Below are 21,178 nucleotides of genomic sequence, written 5' to 3'. Positions count from 1 at the left end.
TGGCACGTTTAGTTTTGTTTACGCTTAATGTGCATCACCCTGATTTCCTTAAGGAGAAAGGACAGTGTGAAGATTAATAATCACTGTTTGTTTAAGTCCTTCTCTCAATTTCCAGTCCAAGCTCAGTAACTGCAGCATCATCCTTCCACTGATGGAACACCCCCATTTTTATATAGTGTGCCACATGAATTGCCTTCCATGCCAAGCTGTCTTAAACTGGGCTCCTAAGGAAATTCTTCCATTCTATGACTGGCTCCCATTGCACTTCTTGAAGCAGAAATAAATTCGAGGCTCGTTTTCCTTCTTTTGCTGAATATACTGCATTTATCCCATTTCGTACTGGAATTAATCCATGAATCGTCATTGATAGAGCACTGGATTTGGGGTGGAGATACCTGGATTCAAATCACTGCTTCACTACGAAACCCATAAGAACTTAAGAGCAAGGGGTTCTGCATCAGACCAAAGGCGCCTCTAGTCCAGCATCTCGCATCTCACGTGGGTCGCCATCCAGCTGCCTTTGTGCCCTGCTTCAGAGGACACAGCCTCTTCTCATGGTTGCTCCCCATGAAAGTTTACACACTGGTGCAACGCCTCTGAACATGGGTGCTGAATGTAGACAACAGAACTAATGCCCGTTCATAGGCCTCTCCTCCATGTGGATTTTTAAAATACCCTATTAGAACCATCCACTCTAGTGGGAATTATCACATCTTATCTTTTGGCAGGAAGTCACTTTCGTGACATTGCTCAAGCCTCTCCTCCTCAGCCTAACCTGAATAGAGGAAGGAGCAGCTGCATCATCTGGTCGGAGGAAAGGTGGGGTGCAAATGCAATAAAGAAAGACACCATATCAAAGCTCTTTAGTCTGCTCTCATCTCGCTGTTTCTTAAAGGGACCCCTGACCATTAGGTCCAGTCGTGACCGACTCTGGGGTTGCGGCGCTCATCTCGCTTTATTGGCTGAGGGAGCCGGCGTACAGCTTCCGGGTCATGTGGCCAGCATGACTAAGCCGCTTCTAGCAAACCAGAGCAGCGCATGGAAACGCTGTTTACCTTCCCACCGGAGCGGTACCTATTTATCTACTTGCACTGGCGTGCTTTCGAACTGCTAGGTTGGCAGGAGCAGGGACCGAGCAACGGGAGCTCACCCGGTCGCAGGGATTCGAACTTCGACCTTCTGATCAGCAAGCCCTAGGCTCTGTGGTTTAACCTACAGTGCCACCCGCGTCCCTTCACTGTTTCTTAAGAGTCACCAAAGAGCTGCTTCAGCATACGTTATCCCCAGAGAACAGACTAAGCCCAAAGATGAGCCCTTCGCTGATCTGCGTCATGTCCCACCAACACTATCAAGAGAATGTACAACTTGGGTGGTTGCCAAAACAGACGTGGAATACTGAATGCTTCTCCTCCATGTTTCTACTGGGAGAAGAGTTCGCTGAAAGCAGGCCCAGAATTTCAAAGCAGATTGGAAACACAGCCTCAATAGTTCTAATAATAGTCCAATCGATTTTATTGTTTGCAGCCAATGGCCATTACAATACGATGTGAACACAAATCGCAGCCTCAATAACTCCAGCAAAGTCACCTACTTCGTGTATGTCCAGGGAATGCCCGTATCTGATCACAACTGCATTCACGCTGCTGTTCAGGGGCAGCCATTCTCCGGAAAGAAGATTATACCTGCATAATGAAAAAGGTAAAATACACTGATGTATCCCTTTTGCACTCCCGAGCACAAAGCTGCTATTTATACTTCTCATAATGCACATGGGACAAGAATAGGGCAAACACAGTAAAAATGCTAAAAGGGGTGTTTAATGATCAAACTAGCACACGGATAAAACAAAAACCGATTTGACTCCAGTGCTTCTGCTGGCAATATAAGCGGCTGTATTTGTTATGGTTCTTTGATAGAGAAAACATACCCTCAAAATGAATTCAAGCAAGACAGGAAAGAAGCAGCAGAAACAAGAGGAATGCTTTTATTCATTTTTGTTCAGCACCATCTCCAAATATTCTCCCTGAAGGACCTTCTTCATGAAACTTTTTTACCCTGGAGTTCGGTGGCTGTAAGCCAGCTCCAGACACAATTCTGTGAATTGCCACCTATTTGGGTTGCCTTTGTTGACCTCAGCTGTATTAGTTTAATGAAGTATAGCCAATACAGAGAGACAGTGAAAGGCATATACATGATTAAGAGGCTCCCATGGCACCCTTTACCCGTAGCTTGGGAGATACTTCTTCTGCAAGCAGGTGCCAGGCTTCAAAGGTTGCACCAAAATGTCTCAACAATTACATGCAAAGCTGGCCATGCAAGTCTCCCCCATGGAACTGGCATCCTATCAGGGAGAAGAATTGGGACCACAGAAGACATCTATGCAACTAGCAACACTCACATGGCTGCATCATTCGAGCACAGCTTTGTCTTAGTCCTCGTTACTGATGGCTGAGTCTTCCCCATGGTCCCTTCCTAAGCAGTTACAGGTGCCAGGCAGTCCCCTGTTAACTTCTTAGGAAGGGTCCATGGGGAGGTCTCAGCCATCAATAACAATGGTGAGAGGACAAAGCCGAGCTGCTTGGTCAATGAAGCTCTGGGAGCTCTGGCTGTGGCATCTGCTGCCAAGGTGACCTCCTTACACAAGGTAACCTGAAAACAAGAGTACCTGTCTACAACATCCACCTGAAAACAAGAGGACCTGTCCACCTTCACTAAAGCAAAAAAAGAGGCAGCAATCATGACCACCACAGAAACTCACTGTCACACAGGGTGTTCAGCTGCGACTGAAGCAGCACCAGGTATCACATAAATCACAGGGGAAACAGAGATGAAACAAAACACAGGAAATGACAGAGAATGAAGGTAGACAAGGGGCAGAAAGCCTAGCTTTGCATTTTGCGGAGAGAGCCCATAAAGAAAGCTCCTAATGACACATCATCTTCTGCCACCAAGAAGGAGCTTTGCTGGGGGAGAAGGAAGGAAGGAGCCAGGCCCTTCTGAGCATAGGCCCTTTTCACAAAAACCTTTCCACCTAGCTCTAGGTTTCAAACCTTGCTCTGCACAGCCACAGAGCCCACGTGCAAGGCTGCAGAGAGATCACCAGGTATCACCATCTTTTAAGGAAAGGGAGAGCACAAGGCAAGAAACAGCTTAGCTATACGTCCCAGTACATTTCTGAGCACAATTCAAAGTGTTGGTGCTGACCTTTAAAGCCCTAAATGGCCTCAGTCCTGTATTCCTGAAGGAGCATCTCCACCCCCATCGTTCAGCCCGGACACTGAGGTCCAGCGCCGAGGGCCTTCTGGCGGTTCCCTCCCTGTGAGAAGCGAGGTTACAGGGAACCAGGCAGAGGGCTTTCTCGATAGTGGTGCCTGCCCTGTGGAACGTCCTCCCATCAGATGTCAAGGACATAAGCAGCTATCCTATTTTTAAAAGACATCTGAAGGCAGCTCTGTTTAGGGAAGTTTTTAATATTTAATGCTGTATTGTTTTTAACACTCGATTGGGAGCCGCCCAGAGTGGCTGGGCAGGGTATAAATAATATATTATTATTATTATTATTATTATTATTATTATTATTATTATTATTATTATTATTATTATTATTATTATTACTATACTTCAGAAGAGCAGAGAGAGAGCAAGGCCAGCACTGTACTGCAGTCAAACGGTTGGCTGTTACTCATCCCAACATCTTGGTTCCCTCTAAATTTAGCACAGGTCAACACAAGAGCAAAATGAAACCCCATTTCCCATTAAAACGTTTTGAAGTTTTGTTTGTACTCACGCCAAAACCATTTGAGCATCCGTGTGGTTGAACATGTAACCACCAACTACCCACATGACATCATCTTGGACTACGGCTTTATGAGATGCTCTAGGAAGTTTGGGGATGTAGAATTCCTCCTGAGTCCAGAACGACTGGTTTGCTGGGACAGGTACTGAGCAGTCTGTACCTAGGAGAAGCAAAACCAAATGTGTCAAGAACAGTATTACATACTTTCCATCATTTAAGAGCTACATTTATATTGACAGACATTTACAGGTAATAAGCTCTAAAAAGAAGGAGGAGGAAGAGGGGACCTGAATAAAGAAAAGGAGCTTTGAGAGGTACGGATAAGATGGGACTAGGGGGAGGAAGTATAGGAGCAGCAGAAGAATGGAAGAAATAATATAAATTTCCACCCTAGGAGCAGAACAAGAGTTGCCAAGGAACTTGGGGATGCAGGATGGGTGAATCTAAATAGATAGCTAACGGGATAGGTGTTAGCAGCTATCTGAGTATGTAAAAAAGGTAAAGGGACCCCTGACCATTAGGTCCAGTCATGACCGACTCTGGGGTTGTGCGCTCATCTCGCTCTATAGGTCAAGGGAGCCGGCATTTGTCCGCAGGCAGCTTCCAGGTCATGTTGCCAGAATGACTAAGCCACTTCTGGTGAACCAGAGCAGCACACGGAAACGCCGTTTACCTTCCCGCCAGAGCGGTCCCTATTTATCTACTTGCACTTTGACGTGCTTTCGAACTGCTAGGTTGGCAGGAATCTGAGTATGTAGGTAAATATAAAAAGGTAAAGGATGCCTGGATGGTTAAGTCCAGTCAAAGGCAACTATGGGGTTGTGGTGCTCATCTTGCTTTTGGGTCAAGGGAGCCGGCATTTGTCCACAGACAGTTTTCCGGGTCATGTGACCAGCATGATTAAACCGCTTCTGGTGCAACAGAACACCATGACAGAAACCAGAGCGCACGGAAATGCTGTTTACCTTCCCGCCACAGTGGTACCTATTAATCTATGTGCACTGGCATGCTTTCGAACTGCTAGGTTAGCAGGAGCTGGGACAGAGCAACGGGATCTCACATCAAACTGGAAACAAAAAATGCCAACACCATTCAAATCCTTGCTAAGCATTTCAAACTCTAATACTCGTATCACAAAAGGGCATTTGCCACCTACCTTGCCAGCCCGAGTTGCAAACACATCCTTGGGTACCATTCACGTTGCACAGCCCTCTCTCTGGGGAGCCACAGTCGTCTGGGCAGAATGGAATGTCACAGGCTTCTCCTTTCCAATGTTCTGAACACTCACATTCAACCACTTTGCTGCTGTTGGTGACCCTGCACTCCCCTCTGCCAGAGCAGTTATGAGGGCACACATCAAAGCTGCAGACGGAGAATCAGGAAAAGGTCATATCAAAGATTGGTTGTCATAGCATCGGGAAATGGGAGACTGGCAACAGCAAACGACCAAGACTCATGCCAAATATGATCAGGAAGCTAGCAGTTTTACTGCTCCCTTGGGAGGAACGTCCGGATCGAAACCCAGTATGTCATAGTAATTTTTTTTTTGGGGGGGGGGAGAGAAAGAAAAGAATGCAATACAATTTTGCCCTTTAATCAACCAAATTATGCTCGGAGAAGGGTGGTGAAAGGACAGAACTCTTCCAGACTTCCAAAACATGTTTCTGGAGACTTAGTGCACAGAATCAGAAAGTTTTCAGCCTTTGGAGTTAATGATCTGAGTGTAAGGGTTTGATAGGCAGAACCTAGAAAAAAGTAGCCAGACAAGGAGCAGCTGCAGAGCTACAAAATAGGTAACATGGCTGTGCCCAGGTGAGGGAAGGTGAAATATTCAAAAGAGTTAACGGTATGATTGTGGATTACACTGGGGAACAAAAAATTTGTTGCATTGACACCCGCAGCCACATACATAACAAAAGGTATCAGGCTTGTTTACACATTTTTGCCTACTTGAAGAAGCCATGGTCTGATCTGAAAAATACAAGTATTTAGGTTACAAAACTACAAAAATAAAGAAAAATTAAGCTTGCAAAACAATAATGACCATGTGGTTAGGGCAGATCAATGTGTCAGTATTCACTTATCCCCAGTGTAAATATGACATATCAGCAAAAGTTGGAAATTGAAAGATAACTATAGAATGTACAGTGGTACCTCGGGTTAAGGACTTAAGTCGTTCTGGAGGCCCATTCTTAACCTGAAACTGTTCTTAACTTGAAGAACCACTTTAGCTAATGGGGCCTCCTGCTGCCGCCGCACCACTGCAGCACAATTTCTGTTCTCAACCTGAAGCAAAGTTCTTTACCTGAAGAACTATTTCTGGGTTAGTGGAGTCTGTAACCTGAAGCGCATGTAAACCTGAAGCGTATGTAACCTGAGGTACCAATGTACATGAAAATCGATTTCAGATTTGAAATCAGCATTGAAAGGACATATAAGAACACTTGAAAAATCTCATGCAACAGAAAATGGGGGGGGAATGTTCCCCAGTGATTATTACTCATTAAATTTATTAGTGTCTTTTTTGCCAATTTTTGATGTGTTTTATTTATTGTTTATGACTACTTCTGTCGTTATGGAAATCTGTTCATGTTGTGAGCCACCTTGAACATGGTTTTAATTATGGAAAGGCGGCATACAAGTAAATGATGGTGAGATCATGTGGCCCTCATCTGTTAGGAGGCTGGCTTAAGTTCTCCAGTCTAGGAGATCTGGATCAGTAACAACTTGTACATCAAATCACTTGCTTCAGCTCTGCTGAGTCAGGGCAGCTCTGCTGAGGCATGCATGGGGTATTGTCAGGGAACTGCCATCGGAGCATCAGGCGGTGGAGGGTCTCAGGGAGGAAGAAAGAGACTCAACAGCTGAGGCAGGAACCAGCAGGGGGAGGAGTGGAGCTCTGAGGGAATGCGAGCAGGAGGGAGGGCTCAGAGACGCTTCCAGCGAGAACAGTGGGGAGGTATCGGAGTCTCCCATAGGGAGACCCACACCTCGCCGGAAACTGTCACGCCGTGAGTCCAGGAGACGCGTTTCCGTTAAGGAGCTTCTTTGCTGGAAACGCTTCCGCAGACAGCCACTGTCAGACTCTACGAGTGACTAAGAGCAGACATGTTTGTGGAGCTCTGTCACACACAGAGGTTTGTGGAGTCGCACAAACTCTGAGGGAGCACGATTTTACGCACAAGCAGCTAATCATCCCATTACAGCAGTCTGACAGTCTCTGTACGCTGCCTGTGCAGGAGAAAGCATCATGAGCGAACCGGCCGGAACCGGAGGAGCAGGAGTTGGAGCTGGTCCAAGCTTGGAAGAAAGGTACCGAGCGTTGGAAGTCCAACTTGCGCTGCAGACGGTGAGGCTTGAGGAGAGAAGGGCTCAGGATGCAGACAAGAAGGGGAGAGCCACTCAGTTCCCCAGAAAGGTACCAGGATTGGTGCAGAAGTTTGGGGGGGACCCCAAGGATTACCATGCCTTTAGGACAGAGATGCAATATGCACTTAATGTGCAGTTCGATGAGTTCCCTGATGAGGAATCGCGAGTTGCTTTCGTAATTGGGCATCTTGAGAAAGGGGCGCGGGACTGGGTTCGACCCCTAATGGCAACGCACAATGACGTCCTAAAGGACACGATGAAGTTCTTTAGAGCAATGGATATCATGTTTTCCAGCGATATTGAGGAAGGGGTGGTGCGCAGACAGCTAATGGCTTGCAAGCAGGGAAGCCGATCTGTCCGTGAGTACTGGACTGAGTTTACCATGCTGATTCACAGACTGGGTTGGGATTTATCGGCGACACCCATTCAGATGCTATTTGAAGAAGGTCTTTCTTCGGCTGTGAAAGACGAGCTGTCCCGGAGCCCCAGGGCGGTGTCTATGGATCAGCTGACCAAATCTGCGCTGACCATAGGAGCGCGTCAGGAGGCAAGAGCCTTGGAGAGGCGGGAAGGGAGAGGGGAACGTTGGAAGGAGTTCCGCATTCCAGACATTCCTGAGCCAGCTTTCCCGCCGGCAGAGCCGATGGAAATCGGAACAGCGCGCGCGCGCGCATTTTCAAAACCCAGTGAGGGGGTTAAGAAGGAGGGAAAAGGCGCCCGGAAATGCTATCTCTGCCAACAGCCAGGCCACTTTGCCAGAGTCTGCCCCCAGAGGAAGGAATGGCAAGGGATGGTGGGAGCTGTTGAGGGAGGAGAGCAGGGAGAAACGGAGCAGGTAAAAGCCAACGCCTGGTTGCCACAGTCGGGGCACTGCAGCCAGGCCAAAGAGCAGTGAAAGTGCCCGTGCCAGAAGCTCCTCAACCTGCTCTAGTTATTGATGTGTCGCTAGAGCTGCAAAATGGACACCCCCTAAAAATAAAGGCGCTGTTGGACTCAGGCAGCTCCTGCAATTTTATGAGCAAGGAGTTTGCTGCTGAACACCAGATACAGACTATCCCTTTAAACAACCCCCTGCAGGTGACCACGATCGATGGCAGGGAGTTGTTGGGAGGAGGAGTCAGCTTGCAGACCGTCCCAATGATAATGAGGGTGGCAAGGCACACAGAACTGATAGCGTTTAATGTGGCCACCTTGGGAGGCGCTCCCATTATTTTGGGAATGAGCTGGCTAGCGCTACATGATCCGCTGGTGGGCTGGCATCAAAGAGTGGTTTCCTTTGGTTCAGCACATTGCTTAGAACACTGCAAAGGGGAAAAGGGGTCAGCAGGGGCCCAAGCCACCCTAGCAGGGACGGAAGTAATGGAGAAGGTGAAGGTACCACCACAGTATGCAGATCTCAGCGACGTGTTCAGCGAGAAGGAAGCTGACCAACTACCCCCTCATAGGCCCTTTGATTGCCAGATCAATTTACTCCCTGGAGCACAGCTTCCTGTGGGCAAGTTGTATGCCATGTCAGACAGAGAAATGCAGGAGTTGCGAGAATTTATTGACAAGAACCTGAAGAGGGGCTTCATCAGAGAGTCCAAAGCAGCGGGGGGTAGCCCAGTGTTTTTTGTGGATAAAAAGCACACGGACAAGCCGAGACTTGTATGTGATTTTAGGAGGTTAAATGCAGTGACTGAACCAGTGACTTTCCCTATGCCCAGGATTGATGATATTTTGACCAGGGTGAGGAAGGGAAAGATTTTTACAAAGCTGGATCTAAGGGGGGCGTACAACCTGATACGTATAAGGAAAGGGGATGAATGGAAAACCACCATGTTTACCCCTTTGGGGGCATTTGAATATCTCGTTATGCCTTTTGGATTACAAGCAGGCTCAGCGTGCTTTCAATCTTTTATGAACCACGTACTGGGTCCTTTGCTCTACAAGAATTGCGTTGCCTTCCTAGATGATGTGTTGGTGTATTCGGAGAATGAGGAGCAACATGTGAGAGACGTCAGAGAAGTGTTGAGCAGGCTGCAAGCCAACAGGCTGTGGGTGAAACTGGAGAAGTGTCAGTTTCATACCAAGGAGGTGGAATTCCTGGGGTACCGCCTGTCAGACAAGGGATTGGCCATGGATCCCGGTAAGGTGCAGGCAGTGCTGGAATGGAAAACACCCAAAACCAAGAAGGATGTGCAGAGGTTCCTAGGGTTTGGAAACTTTTATCATAAGTTCATCCGAAACTTCGCCCACCTGACGGCGCCCATTACGGACTGTCTCAGCAGTAAAAAGAAGTTTGTATGGACGGCGGAGGCGGAGCGAGCGTTTGAGGAACTGAAAAGGGCCTTCGCCTCGGAAGAACAACTTCTGCATGTGGACTTACAAAAGAAGCTGAGGGTCGAAACAGACGCATCTGACAGAGCCATAGGGGCGGTGCTTCTTCTGCAGTCGGGGAAGGAGGAGTCAGAGTGGCGACCGTGTGCCTTCTTTTCGCGAAAGCTGAACAAATCCGAAAGGAACTACACGGTGTACGACCGGGAACTTCTTGCTATTCATGAGGCTTTCCGGAAATGGAGGCACCTGCTAATTGGTGCACAACATAAGGTGCAAGTGTGCACGGACCATAAGAATCTAGAGTATTGGAGAACTGCGCGAGTGCTCAACCAACGGCAGTTGAGATGGGCCCAGGAGTTCTCCAAATTTAACTTTGAGATTTGTTACGTGGCAGGCCAAGAGAACGTTAGGGCGGACGCTCTCTCACGCAAACCTGAATATTTGGAGGGGGAGGGAGCACCCGAAGAGACCCATGTCATTCCAGAGGACCGCTGGGTGTGTGGGGGGCATTGGTGGGGCAAAGGGAGTTGGTAGAGGGTACGGTGCAGGATGAATACGCCCAGGACAAACTCAGGGGTCTCAGGAGGGAGGGAGACAAACCCGGGGGTTTTGAGGAGAGAAACGGGGCATTGTACTACAAGGGAGCGTTATATATACCCGAAGGGGAATTGAGGGAGAAGGTACTCAAGCAACTGCACGATAGCCCCACAGCAGGGCATTTTGGGCAACACAAAACCATGTGGCTGGTTACCAGGGAATTTTGGTGGCCCAAGGTCAGGGAAGATGTGCGGGAGTATGTGAACAATGCCAACGAGCCAAGGGGGAGAGGCGGGCACCGGCAGGTTTATTAGAACCACTACCTACACCTGAAAGACCGTGGGAAGCAGTGGCCATAGATTTTATGACTGATCTGCCAAGGTCTAGAGGGAAAACAGCCATCATGGTTGTGGTAGACCTGTTAACTAAAATGGCCCACTTTATAGCCTGCTCACATGCGGTCACAGCAGAAGAAACAGCCAAATTGTTTGTAGAAAATGTGTTTAGGTTGCATGGCGCCCCCTTGAGGGTGGTTTCAGACCGAGGGAAACAATTTACTTCCAGGTTCTGGAGGAAGCTCATGAGCTTACTGCATGTTGAGGTTAATTTCTCAACGGCCCGTCATCCAGAAACCAACGGGCAGGCGGAAAGAGCTAATGGTGTTCTCCAGCAATATTTGAGGTGTTATGTGAATGACAGAGAGAATGATTGGGTGGAGAAGCTGGCGTTGGCAGAATTTGCCTACAACAATGCAGAGAACGTGTCCACGGGGATGAGCCCCTTTTTGGCTAATCACGGGTGCCATCCCAGAGCCTTCCCAGGGGGGGAAGGGGAGAACTGGAGCGTTCCAGCTGCAGAACAGTTCGTTGAAGAAATGGAAGCGATCCATCGCCAGCTCCAACTCAACTTAAACAGGGCTAAGGAGGAATATAAGAGGCAGGCAGACAAAAACAGAAGGGAAGGTGAAAGCATCAGGGTGGGGGACCAGGTGTGGCTGTCAACCCAAGGGTTGCCATTCAAAGGGGGTTGTAAGAAGTTAAGACCCAAAAGGCTGGGACCATTTGAAGTCATGCAGCAGGTCAACCCAGTGGCTTTCAGACTCCGGTTACCGAACCACATGAAGCTGCACCCAGTTTTCCACAGGTCATTGCTGTCACCGTATAAAGGGGACAGTGAAGGGAGGGTCACTAGGGGACCAGCAATGGAGGAGAAGGAACACAGCTACCATGTAGCGGAGATCCTCGATTCCAGGTGGAAGGGAGATCAAGTTGAGTATTTGGTAATGTGGGAAGGGGAACCGGAGTCGGAAAACACCTGGGTTAGGGCAGAGGATGTCAATGACGAATTCTTAATAGAAACTTTTCATCAGAGGTTCCCACGCAAACCTCAGCCTGTAGCGAGGTTCCGAAGGAAATACTTTGCCACCACCGACGAGGAAGAGGAGTTGGAGGGGTTCACAGATTCCGAAGAGGAGGAGGATTCAGCGAGCCAGGACGGCGATCGATGGAGGGAATTGTTCGAGACGTCTGAAGATGAAGAAAATTCTTTTCGGGGTTTTAACCCTTCACCTCCCAGGGAAGAGGAAATGGGAGGGGGTGAGGGGGGCCCTGGAGGGGAGGTGGATGTCAGGGAACTGCCATCGGAGCATCAGGCGGTGGAGGGTCTCAGGGAGGAAGAAAGAGACTCAACAGCTGAGGCAGGAACCAGCAGGGGGAGGAGTGGAGCTCTGAGGGAATGCGAGCAGGAGGGAGGGCTCAGAGACGCTTCCAGCGAGAACAGTGGGGAGGTATCGGAGTCTCCCATAGGGAGACCCACACCTCGCCGGAAACTGTCACGCCGTGAGTCCAGGAGACGCGTTTCCGTTAAGGAGCTTCTTTGCTGGAAACGCTTCCGCAGACAGCCACTGTCAGACTCTACGAGTGACTAAGAGCAGACATGTTTGTGGAGCTCTGTCACACACAGAGGTTTGTGGAGTCGCACAAACTCTGAGGGAGCACGATTTTACGCACAAGCAGCTAATCATCCCATTACAGGTATTTTTTAAACAAGGAACTACAAAAGGGTCATTCAGTTCACTGCAGGGCACATGCCTTATTCGTGGAATTTCCAAGGTTCAGTCCCCAGTAAATCCAGTTAAGAACCATCAGGTTCCAAGTAATGGGTAGGGGGAAGTCGCTCCAGTTAGAGAAGACGCTACTGGCCTGGACTGGCAAATCATCTGACATGGTATAAATCAGCTTCTTTTGTCCTTCAAGGTTTTGTACAGTGAAATACCAACTGATGCCACAAGATGGTGCTACAGTTTCTAGAATTTCAAGTTCTGGAAAATGTTTGTTGCTACATCCCAGATTGCCATTAGTTCCATTGGTGTGTTTTAGATCCCAGTTCAGTGTAAAGAATTAGAGATCACAAATTGGGAATTTGAAAGATCCAAGTATAAGTAATAAAATTAACCTTTATTTTTAGAGCAGGGCATGATACATTCTGCATTTGCCCGTAGAATAGGGGAGGAAACTGCTATCAATATACCAGACACACAGTATAAAAACATAGGTATGGTTAGCTATTTATGCTCCCAGCAAGTCCAAAATAATCACCTGCCCAAACCTAACAGGGCAGAAACCACGTTATCGGTGTGTTTTCTTCAAATACCGTATTTTTTGCTCTGTAAGACTCACTTTTTCCCTCCTAAAAAGTAAGGGGAAATGTGTGTGCGTCTTATGGAGTGAATACAGGCTGCACAGCTATCCCAGAAGCCAGAACAGCAAGAGGGATTGCTACTTTCACTGTGCAGCGATCCCTCTTGCTGTTCTGGCTTCTGAGATTCAGAATATTTTTTTTCTTGTTTTCCTCCTCCAAAAACTAGGTGCGCCTTGTGGTCTGGTGCATCTTACAGAGCGAAAAATACGGTAAATGAAGTGCTGATTCAAGATGCAAGCTAAATCCACAAGGAGATATTGCTTCAAAACCAACTGTAAACGCTAGCAGGGAGAAACTGACAAGTGAATTTAAAGCAGTACTTCAAAGCCTTTCATTCTGGCACTCCTTGCATACCTGCAGCCGCAACTTACTTGTAGGTGATGTTAAATCCTGTCAAGTTATACGCCGCATCGCTGAAGAAATGGAGGAGAGCATAACCAGAGGTGGCTACAACTTCTGGGACCGTCTCGTTGCTCTCCCTCTCGGGAACGATCAGGCCACTGTACAGGGAGAGACAAGATGCAGCTACATTAGGAGAGGGTTTCAGGAGCTAGAATAGGCAAAGATGCAACATCAAAGACATAGCTTTAGATGGAAGACTCCACACAGTCCTATCAGTAGAAAAGTTGGCCAACAAAGTAATATATGGAGACAAAAGCATAACATCTGACCGTCAGTTTACAAATACCATCAATATCAAAGAGTAGCACAATTTTTACAACCTGCAGCACAAGCCAAACTGTGATGACTCCGAGTTAAGTCCTACTGGATTCAATGGGGCTCACTTCCCAGTAACTGGGGTTAGGACTACAGCCTTAGTTACTAAAATGAAACTCTCATTCACCTGAGTCAATATCCGAATCATTTAATCTGGATAATGCATCTGGCTTTAATTATGAAGGCACACATTAAAAAAAAACCTCCCATCATCATCTTTAGATGGACAAATATGCAACCATGCACATTTAAAATCAAATCAAATGGATGGGAGCAAGATCTATGGGGGCACTTGAAAGAGCAACTAACAGGGATCAGTTATCTATCTTGTCTATTTAAACTCTGTCTTTCTCAAAAATCAGAAAGAGGTCAAAGCGATCAAAATCAAACATATCTTCAAACACCATTTATCTTCCTTTTGTACTTTTCGAGATTGGAAAGGTTCCAACTACATATTAAATGCTCCAAATCACAGCAGGCGAAACACTCAAGAATTCAACACACACATATATGGAAGGGAGGGAGTTTTCCTGTTGCATGTGCTCGTCAGATGAAGGGCAGTATATAAATTTAATAAATAAAATAAAATAAAAATATTTCTCTCGGAGATAGCATGCCACCTAAGCATTGCCACGAAGTCGAAATGAATCGACCCCAAAAGGGAATGAAAGAGGACACACATTTGTATGTGCTACGGTAATTTGTATGTGTAGAAATAATTTCTATAATTTGAATGGAAATACATCTCTCCAGGTGCTGGCTGTGGGTGGGCACTTCGCTGTGCCTTCCAATGGTTCTTCACTCTTCAACCAGCCTTGGACCAGACAGTCCTTCAGATAAAGAGCTCTTGGCCTTGTGCTTCTCAAACAATGCAAAAGGGTACTCATCTAATTAAGGTAGGGGATGCTAGCTAGCTGAGAACTACAAACACACAAAATGAGAGATCAGAGCCCTTTTTATATCATTTTTAGCCCACCCTCCATCAAGCAGGTGATGCCAGGGTGGGGTACCTCAAATATAGAAACTAAGAACGCAACAATTCCAATGAAAACAGTAAAGTAATATAAAAACCAGCCAATGATACGTCTCGCTCACATTCGATACAGCACCGGATTCTGGAATTACGTTAGTCCAAGTGCAACCTCTTGCTTGCTTGTGACTGCCACGCACTTCCAGCTTACATCTGCACTGATTCACACAACTGTGGTGATCACAATGATGTTCTCACTGATCAAAGCAAAGCCTGATCACACCCATAGTTCTGGGGCATGTGCAGACTTCCAGAAGAACTGACCTCCTCAGTGAACGGAGGTCCTTTCAGGCACAGAAAAGGTGCATGTCCCATCATATGCAAATGGTGCGTGCCTCATAATATGCAAATGGTATAGCTATGGTGCTGGAGGAGACTCTTGAGAGTCCCATGGACTGCAAGAAGATCAAACCTCTCCGTTCTTAAGGAAATCAGCCCTGAGTGCTCACTGGAAGGACAGATCCTGAAGCTGAGGCTCCAAGACTTTGGCCACCTCATGAGAAGAGAAGACTCCCTGGAAAAGACCCTGATGTTGGGAAAGATGGAGGGCACAAGGAGAAGGGGACGACAGAGGACAAGATGGTTGGATAGTGTTCTCGAAGCTACCAGCATGAGTCTGACCAAACTGCGGGAGGCAATGGAAGACAGGAGTGCCTGGCGTGCTCTGGTCCAGGGGGTCACAAAGAGTCGGACACGACTAAATGACTAAACAACAACAATAGCTAAGGTGGGCCGTGCATGGGGTTCAAGAGTCAGCACCCCACATCACGAACCTGAGAAAGCCTGTCCAATCTCGTCTACCACTTTCATGCAATTTGAATACTTTTTTTTTCCTGGTTAGAAATCCTTTGGCTAGACACCTTGGTATATGCAAGGTTCCAACAAACAAGACCTTCTCTAGAGAAAAATTACTGCCACTTGACTTTTGCACATTAAAGCATTAAGAGAAATAATTTCACACTTGATGCATCCTCGTAGGCTCAGGTGCCTAAAGATTAATTATATATTTGCAGCCCTCTTATGCCTGTCACTCTAAAGTCAATGTTTCATCATAGCTTAATGTCAAGTGAACCCAATTGTTCAACCGAGGGTCAGCTAGGAACAACAAGTGCTTTGTTTTCCCATCACAGTGGAGAACTATTAAAACATCTTCAGGCCATTGAAGTAGTTGTTCATAGACAAACCCATTGTAATAGCAGAGTTAACCAGTAGAATGCCAGGACTTTATTCTTCTGGAAGGAACCTGTTTGCCTGCCAGCCAAGATTCCAGAATGGGAAAATTACTTGACTACCCAGGATTTGCTATTTAAGGCACCAGAAGATACAGGTATCAACATAGCAAAAGACCAATGAGGTTGCTTTAGGCAGCTGTCAGGTTCCAGCTGCCATTTGAAGGTGTAAGCAACACTGGCAGTCAAGGAGAAAGAAAAGGAGACTTAGACAGAGCTAAGCATGTCAGTCTTGATTCTTGCTCCAATGATGGTTTCGTGTGATGCAACTGAATGACAGTAGATCCATCAGGCAGGGCGGGACTTTTAATGAAGTTGGGGCTTACAAGATGTCAAGGCAGTCACTTGCCCAACTGTGTTTGTCATCAGTATCTACAACAGCACCTGGAAGCTTTAGGCCATATGAAGACATCATTGAAAGAGTCAAGCTGCAGCCAGCATTATATTACCTAGGGAACAGAATCCACTTTGTAGAAGCCAGCAGCAAATCAGATAGACAAGTGATGGGGAAGTTCATTATTCTTAGGTACCTGGGGGAATATCAAAGCTTGCCTACTTGCAAGAAGAAACGCTTATAAGTTTGTCAACAGCATGAGCTGAAGACGCCAAACACAGAAACATCTGCTTAACCTTGCTCTAAATTAAGTTCACTTAAGCCAATTCTGGATTGCCAAACTGGCAAGTGTCAAAATAAACAAGTTCATCTCAAGATAAAACAGAAGGTAAAAGACTATTTCTATGTATAAAACGGTGTTTATCCCAAGGCAGTGATTTCTCGTTTATGCCATTTCAAAACACTTTAAGCTTCCTGAAACCCCATTAATAAGCTCACTTCAGCTTTGCAGATGAAAATGCAATTCAAAGCAAGTATCTGCAAGATCTTTGCTAACGACTGGGGTGGGAGAGATCTATATTATTTTCCCAGATGAACCACGGCCTCACTATATGACATCTGGGCAAAGAAGAAGAAACGGAACTACTGTCAAGTTCTCAGTCTTGACCCCTTCCTAAAGCACCCGAATAAAAGCAACATGGAACCCAAGTGCATCTCCTGTTGAAATACTGAAGTGTCAAGGCACCTGATGGGCAAGGAAAAGGGTTTTCAAGGCAGCCAAATCATGCATACCCATCACATTTGGCTGGAATCAGCCAAAGCTCCAATGTGAGTCGAAAGGGAAACTAGTGGAGCGGCAGCACGGCACAGTGAGGACTGCTGTGCAAAGGCTTTTCCTGTGTTCACCACATGCACAGATATGCAAAGGGGTAGAAACTCAAGTAATGTGGGAACTACAAACAAAAAATATACCACATAGTACTTTCCCTGCGTTTCCTGATCCTAGGACAGAAAAAAAAGAACCGCAGACTTTCAAGACAAAACATGAAGAATCACATCAAACAAATACGACAAACCAATTGGTTCCACACTGTTCTCTGGGGCTTACCTAAAAGCAGCCAGTAATGGAGCATAAATCGAATCCCCATCATATACGTACAAGTGGTCCCAGCTGCATTCCGTCGCAAAATGATTAAAACGGAGCCTAAGGATCGAGTTCGGCCTGTGGGAAGAAAACAGGCAGCGTTATTTCCACAGACCCTCAACATATTGCTCTTTCTTGTAAGGAAAGCCACAGCTCGCCTCTAATATTGTATCATCGTCTATTCTATCAAGTTATTTTATTGTGACGCAATGACTGTTGCCTCATAACTTACATCACCACTTTTTTTGTAGTGAGCATTTCTTCCAAGTTAGTCCCCATACAATAGGTTTTACTAAACCCTGAAGAATTAGCCAAAGCTGAAATTCTGCAGGCTATTATAATCTCAACACAATGAGGAAATATTCCTATGTAAAAGCTCGGTCCTGCTGACCAGCTTCATGCTATTGACAATAATTTGGCAGTTTGGACTCGCAAAGGAAGGAAATATTATCAGAGCAGTCACACAGTGCCACTGTTGTGGGGCTGAATCTTTATAGACTGCAGCTGGGGGGTGCCACACATTTTAACCCCCACCCCAATATTAAAATGACATGTGCGCATTCAAAGATCTGATATTTTGCCTGAAAACGTCCAGTCCAACAACGGATGTATCTCAAAAATTTAGCATAGTCTCCTCACTTATATTCAGTTTTGCTCTCTTCTTTCACATCAAGGACTGCAATGACATCTCCTAACTAATTCACATATCGCAGACACAGGAATAAGGTTAACAACTCAGGGGGTGCTTCTTCAATACAGGCAACTGCTTCCATGTAGAAATTTCATTTGTGTAGATATATATATTCTGTCACATCTGACCCAACATATGCACGCAAACGTAAATGCATCAAGCGCTCCAGAATCTCAAAATAGGTTGGGCTTGCCAGCATCCAGCCTAAAAATACCACAAAACATTATGACTGAACAAAAACATAAGCACCCTTCAAAAGGAATGGAACGATAAAAGCGCCATTCTTAATTTAAAAAAAATTATCCTGCTAAGAAACCACTAAAATCTGCTGGGGGGGGAATCAAATATCATTCTAGTTAAAGCAAGGACCTTGGCTGAAAGGTTGACAGAACCTCTGAAGGTCTGTCTGAATAAATGTGAATTTGGGACAGGATCAGAGAAGTCCCAGCTTTCATTGGGGAAATGCCGGGTTTTGTTTCCTTGCACAAGAGGAAAAGTCATGAAATATGCTGCCTCTTGCCTTTGGCACAATATCTGGGCAGCTAGGCTGCGACCCACAAGTTTAAGCTTGAGAATGAACAATAACTGCGACCCACAAGTTTAAGCTTGAGAGAGAACAATATTTCCTCTCTTTTGCCAACCCAAGGAGAACAGTAGCTATGATCAGAAAGCCGAACCACCAAATTATTGGTATTTTTTAATTATGTCACCCGATACAACTCAGATCTTTCCCTATCTCTGCTGATGCTGAACCACAGCCTGAAGAAATGGGTGGTGAGAGATTCTCTGGGGCTTAATCCTCACAGCTCTATTCCAAATGACAGGCTGTAGTCTTTGCTATAGGCCAGGAAGAAGTCTGATCCCCCAAAGCAAAGCGAGATGGATGCCGTTTTTGTACGGACTGGACCAGACCGTGGCCTACGAACTGTTCTTAAATTTGGTAAGAATTCTCATCCCATAAAACAACAGCATAACACTACTAGAATGCAAAATTAGAGCCAGTTTCAATAATTGTTCAAGAGCAATTCTTTCCTGTTTAGCAACTGGACAGCAAAATATAAGCCAACTGGGAAAGCAGTTAAAAACATCATGATGTAGCTACATACAGGCAAGAATACTGCCCAATTCCATCCCGTGAATATAAAGGTGTTTGCTTCTTACCTTCCCACAATAAGCCATGTACATTTCGTTTTGTATTTATAGTTTCCAGGTCCATCTGTTACATACCCCGAACTTCCAGTAAGCCTGTGAAGAGAAACTAAAAATGTAGCATCCTGTCATGATTCAGTACTTCTTTTTTACTTTTTAAAAAACTTCAATATGAATACAGCCAATAAATTATCCTTATCCTCTCGTAATTATCCTTCCCCCTCCTTTCAGCAAAGTGCTGTCATCTCTTCTTGCCAAAGTGTTTTAAAAGTATCTCCTCACACCCTTTGTGGAAATGTTAAAATATTGCTAGAGATATTTTTTTTTTATTCTGTGATACTAGAGATCCTAAAATGGATTTTGTTGACAAACTATTTAAAAGGGACCTCAAACATCCGGCATACAGTTACAGTTTTCTAGAAAATCCATTCTATCTGTCCCCGGATTCACTAGCAATAAAGTCTCTCCAAAGTTAGTATTCTGAGATTTTCTCGGGGAGTACAAATTCAGAATTTCTACTAGGAGGTACAAATTCAGAGGTCAAGGAGTACAGATTTTTTTCTCATCATTATCACCATGACGCAAACCAAGGGTGCATACCTGCATCACCCAACACAGAATGATATCCAATTAAGTCATACCAGAATAGATCCATTGATTCCAACATGACTGCTGTGAGTATTACTTAGCTGGAGGTCACCTGCTACTTAGAATTATATCTGTTTAACAGGGGCAAACAACTATTAGAAGTCTGGCATGACTGGCACTATTATGATTGACCAGCTTTCTAGGAAACTATCACACCGCAGCCTCAGTCCAAATTAAAGGTAAAAAAGGTAAAGGACCCCTGAAAGTTAAGTCCATTCGCAGACGACTCTGGGGTTGTGGTGCTCATCTCGCTTTACAGGCCGAGGGAGCCAGCGTTTGTCCGCAGACAGTTTTTCCAGGTCATGTGGCCAGCATGACTAAGCTGCTTCTGGCGAAACCAGAGCAGCACACGGAAACTCCGTTTACCTTCCCACCGTAGTGGTATCTATTTATCTACTTGCACTTTTTGGTGTGTTTTCGAACTGTTAGGTTGGCAGGAGCTGGGACCGAGCAATGGGAGCTCACCCCGTCGGAGGGATTCGAACTGCCGACCTTCCAATCGGCAAGCCCTAGGCTCAGTGGTTTAGACCACAGCACTACCTGTACCAGTCCAAATTAGCCTGCTGCAAAGAAGTTAAACGAAACACGCCCTTTGTTGCAGAATTCGACACATAGCATTGGGCCACTGCTCTCATTTTTGCCTTAGTATACTGAATAAACGCCAGATAACTATGCCTGACCCCATACTTCCTATACTGGGTACTTCCAACTGAGCATGTCCATAGCAAATATGGCATCAGCATACATTTGCACACTCCAAAGACAGCTTCCAACAATTCGCCATGGGGAAAACCGAGACCTGTCTTCCAGGGACATTAATCACTGGCATGCAGAATCAGAAGTACAATGAACTAGACTTGCAGGCAGACGCTGTGAGAGTCTACCTGCAGTCTCTCTTTTTTTCTTTTGAAGGTCAGCGTACCCATAAGCCTTTCCAATTGCTCAAAACCAAGCAAAGTTTCCCTGCCATCAGTCCCTCATGCCGCAGGAACTTGTAGGGATATCGCGGAGTGGGGCAGTGGGGTCCGGAGGGAGCACACTTCCCCACCAGCGATATCCCTACAGGAACTGAATAATCACTGTTCTTTTTACAGTCCCTGCTGCTTTTCAAAGTGGAGGATCTTGTGCTAATTTTAACAGCCCATAACAACTTGGTCCCAAGAAACATTAAGGGCTGCCCAATTCTTTAAGGACTGCCCAATTGCCAAAGTCTCAGAGAGTTGCTGGTGGCCCCACAGGGAGAGCCCAATTACAGTGGTGCCTCGCAAGACGAAAATAATCTGTTCCGCGAGTCTCTTCGTCTAGCGGTTTTTTCGTCTTGCGAAGCAACCCTATTAGCGGCTTAGCGGATTAGCGCTATTAGCGGTTTAGCGGCTATTAAAGGCTTAGCGGCTTAGCGGTTAAAAGGCTATTAGCGGCTTAGCGGCTTAGAAAAAGGGGGGGAGCGAAAAAAAATGCAAGACTCGCAAGACGTTTTCGTCTTGCGAAGCAAGCCCATAGGGAAATTCGTCTCGC

At 46.1% G+C, this 21,178-nt stretch overlaps 1 protein-coding gene across 1 annotated transcript in view; it reads right to left on the bottom strand.

Moving 5' to 3' along the window:
- The window catches only part of ATRN (attractin), a 167,776-nt gene that overhangs the window by 101,232 nt on the left and 45,366 nt on the right, over window positions 1-21,178 (bottom strand). The window contains 6 exon segments of the mRNA XM_081206904.1: window positions 1,592-1,682; window positions 3,788-3,956; window positions 4,953-5,158; window positions 13,093-13,221; window positions 17,140-17,253; window positions 19,028-19,111. Coding sequence (XP_081063030.1) covers window positions 1,592-1,682; window positions 3,788-3,956; window positions 4,953-5,158; window positions 13,093-13,221; window positions 17,140-17,253; window positions 19,028-19,111 — 793 coding nt within the window.

The sequence above is a fragment of the Podarcis bocagei genome (genome assembly GCF_964188305.1).
Source record: "Podarcis bocagei genome assembly, chromosome: 9".
In the NCBI taxonomy this organism is placed as follows: Eukaryota; Metazoa; Chordata; class Lepidosauria; order Squamata; family Lacertidae; genus Podarcis; species Podarcis bocagei.
This window is presented reverse-complemented; position numbering and strand designations above follow the sequence as displayed.